Genomic DNA, 14,987 nt, shown 5'->3' with positions numbered 1-14,987 from the left:
GTTTCAGCATAAAAAGAGATAGGATAAAAACTTAGTGTTTTTCTCACCATCCCACCCATTTGGAATAGGTTTTTGGGGTAGAGAATAAACTTTTAACATAAAATCACTGATTTTTCAACAGGTGGACTTGTGAAAAAAATTTTGGAGACGAAGAAAGATTATGAGAAATTGCAGCAGTCACCCAAACCTGGGGAGAAGGTAATGGAATGATTTCCGTAAACACAGGCATTTTAGCAGTCTGTTTCATACATTTACAAACTTACAAATTAGAACATCTTTCAAATATTGCCATTATCAATGATGTCTGTTTGCATATTTAAATGCCATTTCTGGCCAGGCCTGGTGGCTCACACCTGCAATCCCAGCACTTTGGGAGGCCAGCGCAGACAGATTACCTGAGCCCAGGAGTTCGAGACCAGCCTGGGCAACATGGCAAAACCCTGTCTTTACAAAAAATACAAAAATTAGCCAGGTGTGGTGGCACATGTCTGTAGTCCCAGCTACTTGGGGGGCTGAGGCAGGAGAATCGCTGGAACCCAGGAGGTGGAGGTTGTAGTGGATTGATTGTGCCATGGCACTGCAACCTGGGTGACAGAGTGAGACCCTGCCTCAGAAAGAAACAAAAAATACCATTCCTCCCTCCTCCCAGTTGGGAGGATATAAAGTGTGGGACTCTCTGTATGGGGCTGCTTCCCTGGCCTGGTATCCAGCCCCGTCTTGGGAGGGGGCAGTGGCTTGCTTGGGGACCTCAGGAGCCAAGAGCCAAAGGCCTGTTGGGCTCTAACTCCCTGACCCTCCCCTTCTGGCCTTGCCCATCCCTTCTCCCAGGTCCCGTCTGCAGAATGGGAGGCTGGCTGCCTGGCCCTGGCTGATTACAAAGAGACTGGGAATGTTTTTAAGTCTTTTTTTGAAATATGCGTTCTATTGTACCTGGCTCCCTGCAGTCCCCCTCACACATGTGTGATGTGCTTTTGTTGGGACCTGTGGCTTCTTGCCAGCCACTACCCTTTCCTTGGGCACATGACCACTGGGGCGGGCACCTGTGGGCCAGCAGGGTGTGTCTCAAATGCCACAGCCAGCTTTCTCTTATAGTCACTTTAAAGAGGAAGAATAATTTTTTTTTCTTTTAAACAGAAGTTTCTTGGATAGTTAGCCTAATAACTCAACAATTTAAAAAAGTTTTATATATAGGTGTGTGTGCACACACGTGTACACACACACATGCACACATATACATATCTTTCCCCAGCTGAATTAATGGTTGTTTTAGATAATTCTGCTTAACATGTCCTAGTTTGTCATGAAGCTAGGGCCTGAAATAGCCAATGAGAACTGTACAATTGAGACTAACAGTAGAGGGAGCCCTTTTAACAATAATAACTGGAGAATGTCGATAGAGGCTTTGCTGACAGCACCACTATTTGCCTTGCTGAAAGGAGAAATGCCTTCTGCAGTTTGTTTCTCATCGATGGAATGTTAATACATTATAGTTCTTTCTGTATGCATGAGGGGTTGTCCTGGTGTCACTGGTGGTATTTCTGAGACCCAGTCGAAAACCCTGAATGTGTCCCTCCAGGCTCCTAGTGGAGGTCACCTTTGAAGCATCCATTTGTTTAAATTTTGTAGCTATGATTTTTACGCAGGCATATTAGGATTGTGTTTCAAAGTATCCCCGGGAGAGTAAATTATTTCAGATTGGTAAATCTTTTGGATTCAGAGGATAAAAGGAAAAGTGTCCTTTTTTGGTCAACATCTACTGTTTTGAAAAAAAGTAGGTAGTGAGAACTTCAAAGTCAGGGGTGATGTATGTTACAGTTAGGGGAAAATCAGCAAGTGTCTGTATGATTTTCTTTAGGCTATTGATAAACATCAGACTTAAATTTAACTTGTTGGTCTTCTTAAAACATTTTTGTTACTTTTTTTTTTTTGAGATGGAATTTCGCTCTGTCGCCCAGACTGGAGTGCAGTGGCTCAATCTCGGCTCACTGCAAGCTCTGCCTTCCAGGTTCACACCATTCTCCTGCTACATTTTTTTTTTTTTTTTAATAAACAAAAATGTGGTCAGGCGCGGTGGCTTACACCTGTAATCCCAGCACTTTAGGAAGCCAAGGTGGGTGGATTGCTTGAGGCCATGGGTTTGAGATCAGCCTGGCCAACATGGCCAATCCCCTTGCTACTAAGAATACGAAAATTAGCTGGGTATGGTGGTGCACACTTGCAGTCCCAGCTACTCAGGAGGCTGAAGCACGAGAATCACCTGAGCCCAGGAAGCAGAGGTTGCAGTGAGCTGTGATTGCACTGCTGCACTCCAGCCTGGATAACAGAGCAAGACTGTCTCAAAAAAAATCATGTAGGAAGAGCCAAAGTCCTTTTTCCCCCTGCTCCAGTCCCTTCCCTGAGGGCAGTCCCCAGGATGAACTTGGTGTGTATTTCTATTTTGCATGTGCCTCGTGTTGTTTAGTGAGTTTCTAATGTCACCTTAGTGTTGATCCATTATGCAGGTCGCTTTCTTCATGCAGCATTTTTCTCTCTCTCATGTTTTGATACTCGTAGATGTAGTTTATTCATTTTAATTGAAGCCTTATAGTCCATTATTTGCTTATTAATTACTCTATTGATGGACATTTAGGTTTTTCAGCCATTTCCTTTCATAAACAATGCTTCCATGGCTCTTTTCCATGCCTCCTAGCTTTCAAGAGCCAGTGTCTCTTCCAGCAAGAATCAGGTCACTTTCTGTGAAGGGCTGGATAAAAATACTTCAGGCTTTTTGAGCCAGATGGTCTCTTGCAACTATTGAATTCTGCCAATGTCACAGGAATGCAGCCACAGCATTAGACCATGTAAATGAACATGTGTGGCTGTATTCAATAAAACGTACTTTACAAAAACAAGGTCCAGGCTGTGGGCTATAGTTTACTGATTTCAGCTTTGGGGGCTATGCCCAGGCTTAGAAGTGCTGTGCCAGGAAGTACACAGATCTTTAGTTTCACCAGATAGGCCACTTTCCTCCTCAAAGCGGCTGTACCAATTTATCCTCCCAGTAGAATGAACGTCTGTTTCCAAACATCCGTGCCAACAACAGTCAAGATAGTGAACACACTCATCTCATCACCCTCCACAGTGTCATGTGCCCTTGGTGAGCCCATCCTCCAGCCCATCTCCGTGTTCGCCTTTCCCCACACCCCACCCCCAGCAGCCACTCTGCTCTGGTTCACTGTGCTTTAGTTTGCATTTCCTAGAATTGTGTTTAAATGGAATCATGTGATGTGCACTCTTTTGAGGTTTTTTTTTTGGTCTGGCCATTTTTACTCAGCATAATTATTCTGAGATTTATCCATGTTGTTGCAGCATGTATCCATAGTTTGTTTGTTTTTATTGCTGAGTAGTATTCCATTGTATGGATATACCACAGTGTGTTTCATCCATGTATCAGTTGATGAACATTTGAGTTGCTTCTAGTTTGGACTATTATAAATAAAGCTGCTGTGAACATTCATGTTCACGTCTTTGTGTTGACAGATGCTTTCATTATGTTGTGTCAATACAGTAGAACCCCTCTTATTTGCAGGGGATATGTTCCATGACCCCTAGCAGATGCCTGAGACTGTGGATAGTACCAAACCCTGTATATACCATGTTTTTTCATGATACGTTCTGATGATAAAGTTTACTTTATGAATTAGGTTCAATAAGAGATGGACAATAACTGATATTACACAGAACAATTTTAACAGTATGTCAGCATCACTCCATTGTACTTCGGGGCCATTCTTAAATAAAATAAAGGTTACTTTCACACAAGCACTGGGATACTGGCAGCGTCTAGACTGTCTGATAACTGAGAGGGCTACCAAGTGACTTAACAGGTGGATGGTATATACGGTGTGTATATATATTGGACAGAGGGATGACTTACGTCCTCGGCGGAACTGTGCAAGATTTGATCACACTACTCAGAATGGCATGCAATTGAAAACTTATGAATGAATTGTTTATTTCTGGAATTTTCCATTTAATATTTTCAGACTGCAGGTAACTGAAACTGCAGAAAGTGAAACTATGGATGGGGATAGGACTGTTATACCTAGGAGTGGGTACTGCTGAGGCATATGGTAAATGTGTGCTTAACTTTTTAAGAAACTGCCAGACTATAGGGCTGGGTGCTGTGGCTCACACCTGTAATCCCAGCCCTCTGGGAGGCTGGAGTGTGAGGATCACTTGAAGCCAGGATTTTAAGACCAGCTTGTGCAACGTAGGGAGACCCTATCTCTACAAAAAAACAAAAACAAAGATTGCCAAACTGTGTTGCAAAGTGGTTGTATCATTTCGCATTCCTACCAGCAGTGTGTAAGAGTTTCAGTTCCTTCACATCCTCGTCAGCACTAGGTATGGTCAAACTGTAAAATTTTTCAGCCGGGCACGGTGGCTCACACCTGTAATCCCAGCACTTTGGGAGGCTGAGTTGGGCAGATCACGAGGTCAGGAGATTGACCCCATCGTGGCTAGCATGGTGAAACTTTGTCTCTACTAAAAATACAAAAAATTAGCTGGGCATGGTGGCACATGGCTGTCGTCCCAGATACTCAGGAGACTGAGGCAGGAGAATTGCTTGAACCTGGGAGGCAGAGGTTACAGTGAGCTGAGATCACATCACTGTACTCCATCCTGGGCGACAGAGTGAGATTCTGTCTCAAACAAAAATTTTTTTTCATAGTTGTAATTTGCATTTCCTTAATGGCTAATGATGTTGAATATCTATCCTATGGTTGTATGTATATAATATATAAGCCCTTGTGTCTCATATGTTGTAAATATTTTTCCAGTCTATCACTTGTCTGACTTTGCCTTTTTATTTAAAAAACTTTTTTTTTTGAGACAGAGTCTGGCTCTGTTGCCCAGGCTGGAGTGCAGTGGTCCGAATCTCAGCTCACTGCAACCTCTGCCTCCCAGACTCAAGTGATCCTCCCACCTCACTCTCCCGAGTAGCCGGGACTACAGGCATACGCTACCACACCTGGCTAATTTTTGTATTTTTTGTAGGGGGGTTTTGCCATGTTACCCAGGCTGGTCTTGATCTCCCAGGCTCAAGCGATCCTTCTGCCTTGGCCTCCCAAAGTGAGCCACTGCACCTGGCCAAACGTTTCTATTTTGATGTAAAATTTAAACAGCCTTTTCTTTATACGTTATTTATTTATTTTTTCTTTTTGTTTTGGCCAAGAGTTTAAGGTGAGGTTATACTTTATTTTTGATTTTGTCTGAAAAAGCTGTCCTATCCTGGTTGTAAAGGTAGTCTTTAGTTTAGTTTTCTTTTTCATGTCTAGATCTCTGCGTGGTCTGGAAGTGTGATTTTCTGCTGTGTGGTTGCCAGCCTAGGCTTCCTCACCCCTGCCTTTGTACCCCCGCCTCTCTAGGGAGCCCGGGTGTCCCATGTTTCTGGGCTCTCCTTGTTTCAGCACGATGGTTTTATCTCTGGGAAGGCCTTTCTAAATGTTCCTCCACTCCTTCCCGACTCTCCAGGTTGTCTTGATTGTGAGTCTTTACGGCTTTATGTCATTGTGGGATCAGTTTGTGTGGTTCCATGAAAAACCCTGTTGTGATTTTGACTGGAATTTTATTGATCTTCTCTTGACTTGACTTTTACCAGTAACTTCCACTCCATTGCCTTGCCTGTCTTTGTAGCAAAACACTTTAAAATAATCGCTTATCTTTTGCTGTCTACAATCTACCTCTTCCCACTCTCTCCTAACCCCATTCCAGGGAGGCCGCTGGCTCTACACCTTCGTCTGAGTTGTCCGAGTTGCCCTCGGCAGGGTCACCTCACCTCTCAGTTGTTATAGCTGCTGGTTATGTCTGTGTCCTGCAACAGCATTTGATGCTGTTGGCCACTCCCTCCCTCCTTGGCGTGGCCTCCAGGACAGCACTCTCCTCTGGCACCCCTCCTGCCAGGCCAGTCCCCCTTCTCTCTGTCCTTCACTAGTTCCTCCTCTTTTCACTCTTTTCTTAGTATCACCGTCTTAATGTTATTAGATGTCCTTTGAAACTTTTTTTTTTTTTTTACTAAGTCAGCTTCCTTAGTGGTTGTATTCCACTTTTCTGCTTTTTCTTGCTTATTTTGGTAATTAATGTTTGAATCCGTTAGGTTTAGATTTACCTGCAAGCAAAAGAAAGCTAAAACATTAGTGTCTTTAATGAGGTATAAAGTGTTTTAGCTCATGGGTCAGTCTGGAGGTGGCCGTCCAGGTGGCAGTGACCCCGATGCCTTCATTCCTCCACAGCATGATGTGACCTTCCTTCCTCAGGGAGCCTCATGGGCCAGCATAGCTTCAGCTTCCAGCCAGCAAGAGGGAGAAAAGGAGGAAGGAGAAGGCCTGCCCTCCTCCTCCAGGATATTTACTGAAAGCTGTGCACCACTTCCACTTAGATTATGTTGGCTGGAACTTAGTCACAAAGGAAACCATGAAGTGAAATCTCTATTTTAGGCATCCATTTGCATAGCCAGAAATCAGGAATTCCATTATCACAAACTAGAACGTGTCAAATTTTCTCAGTGCCTGCCATGCTCAGAAAGTGGTAATGCTTGCAAGGCACATGGGTAAGTGGAAGAGGCTGCCTCCCTGGCTAGAGGCCGAGGGTTCCTGGACCCAGCACACGTCTCACATGTGGGCCGCACACAGTGGCGGGAAGTTTTGCCAAAGTGGAGATCAGAAACAGGGCCGGCCAGCTGTCTCTTCCACAATGTTTCTCTAGGAAATTGTTTATTTCATTCATGTCTTACAATCATGGCATAAAGATGTTTGAAGTAGCCTTTATGATTTTAAAATATCTTATCTGTACTTAGTTTTTCTTTTCTTCCCAAAATTTTGTGTCTTTTTACTTCTTGGTAAGACTTTGAAAAAACTATTAAAATAGACACTCTCTAGCAAAGAATCAACTTTCAGTTTTATAGATACTCACTTTTGTTTTATTTGATTAATTTCTACTCTTTGTTTTTCCTTTTAATTTCTTTGGACATTGACTTTTCCTAGTCTCTTGAATAAAACACACAGCTTCTTTATCCTTTATCTTTGTCATTTTAAACCTACATGTATTTAAGATTGTACATCTCCTTTTAAGCATGGTTTATCCTTGACTTCTAAATTCCTTGAATATTAAATTTGATATTGAATCTTAAAAATTCCTTGAATTTTAATGTGAAGTACTTTGTTATGATTTTAACATGGGCAGTTGGGATTCTTTTTTTAGTTTTTTACACATAAAGATTTTTAAAAGTCTTTCCAATGATAATATGTAATGTAATGAAATTGATTATTTGGAATTGATGAGACTTTTATTGTGGCCTATTTGGTGGTCAGTTTTGTAAGTGTTTCAAAGTGCTTGCAAAGCTGCTTACTTCTAGACATACTTCAGGTCCAGGCTTCCGCATACCCTTGTTGATTTCACAGAGAGGCAAATGTAATACTATATCCTCAGGCCAGGTGTGGTGGCTCACACCTGTAATCCCAGCACTTTTGGAGGCCGAGGTGGGCAGATCATGAGGTCAGGAGTTCAAGACCAGCCTGGCCAACATAGTAAAACCCCGTCTGTACTAAAAATACAGAAATTAGCCGGACTTGGTGGCATGTGCCTGTAGTTTCAGCTACTCAGGAGGCTGAGGCAAGAGAGTTGCTTGAACCCAGGAGGCGGAAGTTGCAGTGAGCCAAGACCACACCACTGCATTCTAGTCTGGGCAACAGAGTGAGACACTGTCTCAAAAAAAAAATAAATAAAATAAAAATATATCCTCAAAGCATGTATGCTGAATCTATCTTCATTGATTTATACATATTATCATAGTAATTGTTTATTTTCTCTCTGTCTCATTAAAACATACAAAGCAGGTGTTTTCTCTGCTTTTCACATAAGTTGTGGTGTGCCCTTCCTTAGTTTTGATATTTTTTATTTTTTTGGAGGATTTTTTCAATGGTAAAGAAATGCATATTTGTAATCTGGGCCTCTCTCCAGCCTGTCTTTGAAGTTGCGTTGGAAGAAAAGCCATTTCTTATTGTACTAATGGACTTGAATAATACATTATAGAATAAATATGTGAATCAGATTGCTTTAAGCGTTTTCTTTATTATCCTGACTTTTTTGCTGTCTTTTCAAGAGGAAATATAAACTTTGTTAATAGTAAGATATTAGCTCCTGCCAGCATTTTTTTTCTTTCTTCAGGTTTATGAAGAAGTTTTTGAAAAAGCATCAAAAGAACCATTTTATTACAGTGTTTCTTATGCTTTCTAAAGGTTTATATATAAGATGCTTTAGGCTAATGGCCAACAGTTTCAAAGACTGTTCACTCACTTTAAAGTATTTAAATATTTCTCACTCCTAATTTTTCAGTCTTCTTTTACATGATCTTCCCTTTGTTTCTCTTTTTCATTTTATATCTAATTATTAATAAATATGATTTTTAGATGCTTTTTCTTTTCATTTAAATTTTTATTTTGAAATAGCTATTGGAGTACTTCTTTTTGTAGATTTCCTTCTCTCTTCATTTTAAGGTTTTGTGACTGCTCTCTCCTGTACTTTCTTGATCGCGTAAACTGAGTCTTGTTCTGGGACTGCTAGAGGTCATGCCCATCATCTTGTCCTGGTGAGCATGTGGGCATGTATTGAATTTGACCTGCATATATGTTTTTTGTTGCCATTCTGAAAGAAAGTTGTAAGCAAATATTGCTGGAAATTATGGATGAATGTCTTAAAGAGGCATTTATTTGGGCTTATAAGAACTTCTTGTATCTTGAAATGCCTCTTAATACTTACAGTGACCTTATCATGAACAAGTTATGTTTTAATTAAAATCAGTAGGATATAACAAATCGTATTTAGCTAAATTGTTGATGAAAGTCAGGGATTTGAGTCTTAAATTATTTTACTTTCGTGATGGGAATAGATCTTCATATTTCTTTTTTTGGTAGGTAGATGGTGCAATTTCATCACAAGTACTATAACTCTTTCAGAAAAATGCAATTCAGAATCTCTTCTTACCTGAAATTCTACACCTGACAACAGTATTTTTAGTTTGGATATCTGTGGTCCTAGTATTATTGGATTTTTCCTTTGCTAGGAATATTGTTTCCATTGAAATTGTTGTTAAAGAAATAAAAATGGGCCAGGCGCAGTGGTTCACGTCTGTAATCTTAGCACTTGGGAGGCCAAGTCAAGCAGATCACTTGAGTTTAAGAGTTAGAGACCAGCCTGGGCAACATAGTGAGACACCATCTCTACAAAAATTAAAAACAATCAGACATGGTGGTGCATACCTGTGTTTCCAGCCTCTTGGGAGGCTGAGGCAGAAGGATGGCTTGAGCCCACAAGTTTGAGGCTGCAGTAAGCCAAGCTCACGCCACAGCCCTCCCGCCTGGGTGATAGTGTGAGACCTGTCTCAAAAAAATAAAATAAAATAAAAAAAATAAATAAATAAAAATAAAAAGGGACATACTCTGTTGGTAAGACTTTAATAGTTAAATTGGGAACTACTGAAATTGATTCTAATCATGAAGGGTTATGGTGGGTGTTTTTGTTCGTGTCTTAGGGGTTTTGTTTTTGTTTTTAAAGAAATAAGGTGATAGTTTTATGATCCCAAATGAAATTTCTGAATGCAATTATCTTCCAATATGCAGGCTGGGGATTTTAAGTTTTGGATATAAAATTTGTTACCACCCCATTATCTTATAAAAAATCAGGTACTGGCTGGGCGCGGTGGCTCACGCCTGTAATTCTAGCACTTTGGGAGGAGGCCGAGGTGGGTGGATCACGAGGTCAGGAGATCGAGACCATCCTGGCTAATATGGTGAAATCCCGTCTCTACTGAAAATACAAAGTGGTGGTGGGCGCCTGTAGTCCCAGCTAGTCGGGAGGCTGAGGCAGGAGAATGGCGTGAAGCTGGGAGGCGAAACTTGCAGTGAGCAGAGATTGAGCCACTGCACTCCAGCCTGGGCGACAGAGCGAGACTCTGTCTCAAAAAAAAAAAAAAAAATATATATATATATATATATATATTTATAAGCATATGCCATGGATGTATTATAGACCACAAAAATGGTTTGGGAGCCATTAAAATATTACATGTATGTGAACTTTATAAAGATGATTAGGAGGAGATAGGCCTTTATAGACAAATAAAGTTCGTGAGAAGGATACAATATGAGTTCTTTTCCTGAAAAAACAACAAAAAAAGATACACATATAAATGACCTAAGAAAACTATATTATTAAAAAAATGTGTTTAGCTGTATTGTCACAAACATTTCCAAATTGATATGCCCATTATCTTCTGGTTCATGATTATTCAGCAAATAATATAATCAATAAAGATTTTATTTTTACTCAAAATGTCACCGAAATTCATATTATGTCCTCGGTTTTTTAGATTTTCGTCAGTTGTGGCTTGATAGGTTATTTCTGGTCTTAATTTCACCAGTACCCTTTTCTGTGCTTTGCATTAAAAAAATCTTTAGTTTGATTGGTTTTGACAGTCTGCTTTGGATGTCAATTCAGGGTTTCTAAGTAGTGTAGACCCTGGTGTTTAAATACATTCACTGTGACACATTGATGGATATATGAGAGAATGATGTTATGTTAGCCCCAGGATGAAAATTAGTGGAGGCCGGGCGCGGTGGCTCACGCCTGTAATCCCAGCACTTTGGGAGGCTGAGGTGGGCAGATCATGACGTTAGGAGATCGAGACCATCATCCTGGCTAACAAGGTGAAACCCCGTCTCTACTAAATATACAAAAAAATTAGCCGGGCGTGGTGGCACGTGTCTGTAGTCCCAGCTACTCAGGAGACTGAGGCAGGAGAATCGCTTGAACCTGGGAGGCAGAGGTTGCAGTGAGCCAAGATCTAACCACTGCACTCCAGCCTGGGCGACAAAGCAAGACTCTGTCTCAAAAAAAAAAAAAAAAAAAAAAAAAGAAAAAAAGAAAAGAAAAGAAAATTAGTGGATGAGGATTAGAATTAAATAGAATTTAGTCAAATTCACTACTCAACAATGCCCCAGCTCAGCGGAGAGAAGTGTAGGAGGTATCTGAAGAGCAGTAAGTAGAGAAATCAAAGGGGTGCGGCACAAGTTCGAGAAGCCTCAGCGCCCTGCAACAGAAGACTAAGGGTGCGGATCTTACTAGTTTGAAGAGGTGTGAAGACTTTAGAAGGTACCCAGTGAGACATCATGAAATTATTAAAATCTGTTAGCCATTAGGCCTTGAAAGGAATGGTTTAGAAACGACCTAGCTGAGCGAGTGGGCCTGGGCTTTTGGTGTGCGCTTGGCATGGGTTGGGGTCCCCTTAGCATGTGGTGGTGGCTGTGACAGCTCTTGCTCCTCGTGGGACTGAGCTTTCTCAGACCGTGGGACACGGGAGAGACCGCAGTGGGACCGAGAGCCTGCACTACCGAGCCCTCTCTGTGCAGGGCTTCCCACGCATGGCCTCCTGCACCCACACCACAACTCACTGCTGAGGAAATTGAGGCTTAGGAGAGTCTGAGTCCCTTGCCCAAGGCCTTGCACTCCAGAGCCTGGATCCAAACTCTTATCCAGCCCCAAAGCACAGGTTCTGACCACAGGAGGGAGCAGCACGCGTGGCTCCAGCACGCCCCAGGCCTGGAGCGTGTGCCTACCTGTCTCAGTGCGGGTGGGTGCGTTGAGCTTCTTTTGGCTTTATTTGGAGCGACTTATTTCTAGGATTATTTTAATCCTTAAATTCCATATTTCTTCAGCTTCCCTTTGAAAAAAAAAAGAAATTTATGTTTTTAAAAAGTCTTAGTTACTATTTTTGTCCTTTCCAAAACGTATTCACTTGTGCTAACTGTTGTGAGAAACACGTGTATTTTTCTAGTTCCCATCTATTATTCCTTGCTGTCTGTTTCTGACCTGAAAAGCAGCTTCTAGTGAAGAGCTATCACTAGAGGAACAGGACTTGGCTGAATGAATTAGGTTTTATTGAGTTTTTAATTTAATGTGGGTAAAGCAGGCTCAGCAGGGTTGAAATGGATGAAACAATGGCACAACTTTATTACTTTTCTCCAGGGCATGGATTATAGGGGATATTTTAGAATAAAGAAAAACTAAAATTCTTGGCATTAAAATGCTTCGATTTCCGATTTATAGCAGTGATGCATATATAATTTTTCATATTGGAGTATTATTAAGGTTTTTCTGATTGAAATCTCCATACGGTTTCTTCTGGCCAGTAGACTTCCTCCATCCCCAGATGTGACCCCTTTTAGACTAATAAAGCCTCTTGATAATACTTATAATACTTGTCACAGAGCAGGACTGACATTCACTTAGTGAAGGACTTGTATTATATCAGGCTTTGCTCTATGTAAGTTTTATATTTTCAGGAATATTCTTAAATCCCTTAAAGAAAAAAATGAAAATAAAGTAGAAATACATTTATTTTAGACATTGTTTTTTATATATATATATATATATATTTATTTTTTTGAGACAGAGTTTCACTCTTGTTACCCAGGCTGGAGTGCAATGGCGTGATCTCAGCTCACTGCAACCTCTGCCTCCCAAGTTCAAGTGATTCTCCTGCCACAACCTCCCCAGTAGCTGAGATTACAGGCGCCTGCCACCATGTCCAACTAATTTTTTTTTTTTGTATTTTTAGTAGAGACAGAGTTTCACCATGTTGGCCAGGCTGATCTCAAGCTCCTGACCTCAGGTGATCCACCCGCCTCGGCCTCTCAGAGTGCTGGAATTATAAGTGTGAGCCACTGTGCCTGGCCATTAATAAATACTATGTAAATAAAATACACTCTATCTATACTCTTATATGACACACCATGTTAGTTTTTAAAACTTGGGAGTAATTTCTGTTTATTAGTAATTTTGGTTCTGACTAGGTTTCTAGGTAGCTTAACAAAGCTTTTATTGTACTACAAGTAAAGTTCATTTACAGTAAAAAATGAAAGAAAATAATGGTGTTATTTAATAGTAATAACCAAACCAAGCAATTAAATATATATTTTTTAACAATTTTAAAATCAGCTTTCTGAGAAAACCAGGTTTAGAAGCAGGCAAAACATTCAGTTGTGAAAGACACTTTTGGGAACTTCAGATCCTTCAGAGATTAATTAGAGTGATATTAAAAGTAGAGTGTGTTCCACTGTCTTCCATGCAGGAGCTTTTTGGCTCTGCTGCTTTTTGTTGCAGAAGCATCCAGTCCAGAATGAGTTAGGTGTTTTGTAAGTTTCTCTCAGTCTCAAACAGTCTGTGCTCTTCCCTTGATTTGGCCTTGATAGTTTTGAACATACAGCTATTTTCCTGACTGGCCCTCAGTTTGGATTTGTGTGGTGTTTCCTTGTGATCAGAGTCAGACTTTGCATTCTGGGCCGAAACGTTCCAGAAACGAGGCTGTGCTGCCCTTCCTCTGTCCTGCTGAGTGGTTCGGGGTTTCAGATTGTTCCTGACTGCAGACACTCTCTGGCTTCTCGATGAGGATGCTGTCTGCCAGCTTCTCTGCTGTCAAGCCGCTCCTTATCTCTTTGTAATTACTGGCATCTTGGAGGAAGTACTTTGTACAATCTAAGTACCCTGTGCTTCACTAAATTTAATCATTCGTTTGTATCATTATGGGCTCGTGCCTTCCATTTGGACTCTGTGGGCGGTAATCTCTTACTGTCATGATTTTCATGCGCAGATGGCCTCAGATTTGGCTCTGGAGAGCTCCTTCAAGCTGGCTTTGTGTCCTTTCAGCCTGTGCCCAGCATTCTTTGAGCTGTTTCTTGCTTTCGGGCTCATCCTATTCTTTCCCTGCTCCAGCCCCAGAATCAGCCATTTCCCCAGGAGAATGGAGTGTTTGCGCTTTTGGAGGTTCAGCTCTCAGGTCGTCTCAGCAGAGCTAGAGGGGAAGAATGTACATGTCTGTGTTTGTGTATATACGTGTGTGTGCATGTCTGTATGTATGTGTGTATATATGTGAATGCGTATGTGTGTCTATGTAAGTGTGCATGTGTATGCATGCATGTCTATGTGAATGTCTATGTGTGTGCATGTGTGTATGTATATGTCTGTATTGTGAATGTCTGTGTGTGTGCGTATGTGCGCGTGTCTGAGTGTATACATGTATATGTGTGCATGCATGTGTGCATGTGCATGCGTATGTGTGATATGTGTGTCTGTGCATGTCTATGTATGTGTGTACACATGTGTATGTGCACATGTCTATGCTCTCCCGACATGGTCTCCTTGGCCCTGTGGGTGCCTTCTTCCTCCTGCACTGGGCTGCTGCCTCCATGCTCCCTACCCCAGGCCCTCCCACCCCCAGCCTAGTGCACGTGCTTCCCTGGCATTGCCCATTTCGTGGCTTCAGGACCAAATGGCTCAGGAGGGAAGATCAGTTACTGACTTCCCCCTGGAATGGGCATCTCATAAGGTGAAGATCAGTGCCTGTCACCTCCCTCTCGTGGCTAGCATAGTAGTGGACGTAAGTGCATGTCATCAACTGTTGAGGAGATGAATTTCATCGCCTGTTGAACAGAAGTTAGAAGAGAAAGGGGGAAGTGGAAGGGAATGAATGATAAAATGTGGGGAAGCACTTGCCAGAGGTGAAAAACGAAGCTATGTGCATTTAGGGGAATTATGGACATTTTTCATGATGTAGCCTCCGGTAAGCCCCATGCTAACACCAGGGGGTGCTTTAAGCCTGTCATGAGGCTCTGAGCTGGGGAGTGGGCATGATTCCCTTGTAATGTGGTTTTCTGCCGCAATTGGGACATTTGTCATTTGGACAGTAATATAGATTTCTAAGTAAAGTGTGATAAGAATAAAGTTTACTAGCTTTCTGATCTCAGTTAATGTGACTTTGAAAGTATGTTTTTTAGAGGTGCTTTGGTACTTTTCGTAAAGAGCATGAAGCTTGACCTTCTATGAGTCTGCACTGGAAAAGGGCTTTCATGTGCCAAGTAAAAAGGGAACTCACAATATTAGCCGTATTGTTG

The 14,987-nt window shown here is 41.5% G+C and overlaps 1 protein-coding gene across 5 annotated transcripts in view; it reads left to right on the top strand.

Moving 5' to 3' along the window:
- Positions 1–14,987, top strand: part of TRAF3IP1 (TRAF3 interacting protein 1) — an 81,365-nt gene that overhangs the window by 36,626 nt on the left and 29,752 nt on the right. For all 5 annotated transcript variants that reach the window (XM_050750481.1, XM_050750478.1, XM_050750482.1 and 2 more), the window contains one exon: positions 122–198. In XM_050750481.1, the coding sequence (XP_050606438.1) occupies positions 122–198 (77 nt within the window). The remainder of the gene's footprint in view (positions 1–121; positions 199–14,987) is intronic.

This window comes from Macaca thibetana, chromosome 12 (genome assembly GCF_024542745.1).
Source record: "Macaca thibetana thibetana isolate TM-01 chromosome 12, ASM2454274v1, whole genome shotgun sequence".
Taxonomy (NCBI): domain Eukaryota; kingdom Metazoa; phylum Chordata; class Mammalia; order Primates; family Cercopithecidae; genus Macaca; species Macaca thibetana.
Note: the sequence above shows the minus strand (reverse complement) of the source record. Positions and strands in the feature narration are given on the sequence as shown.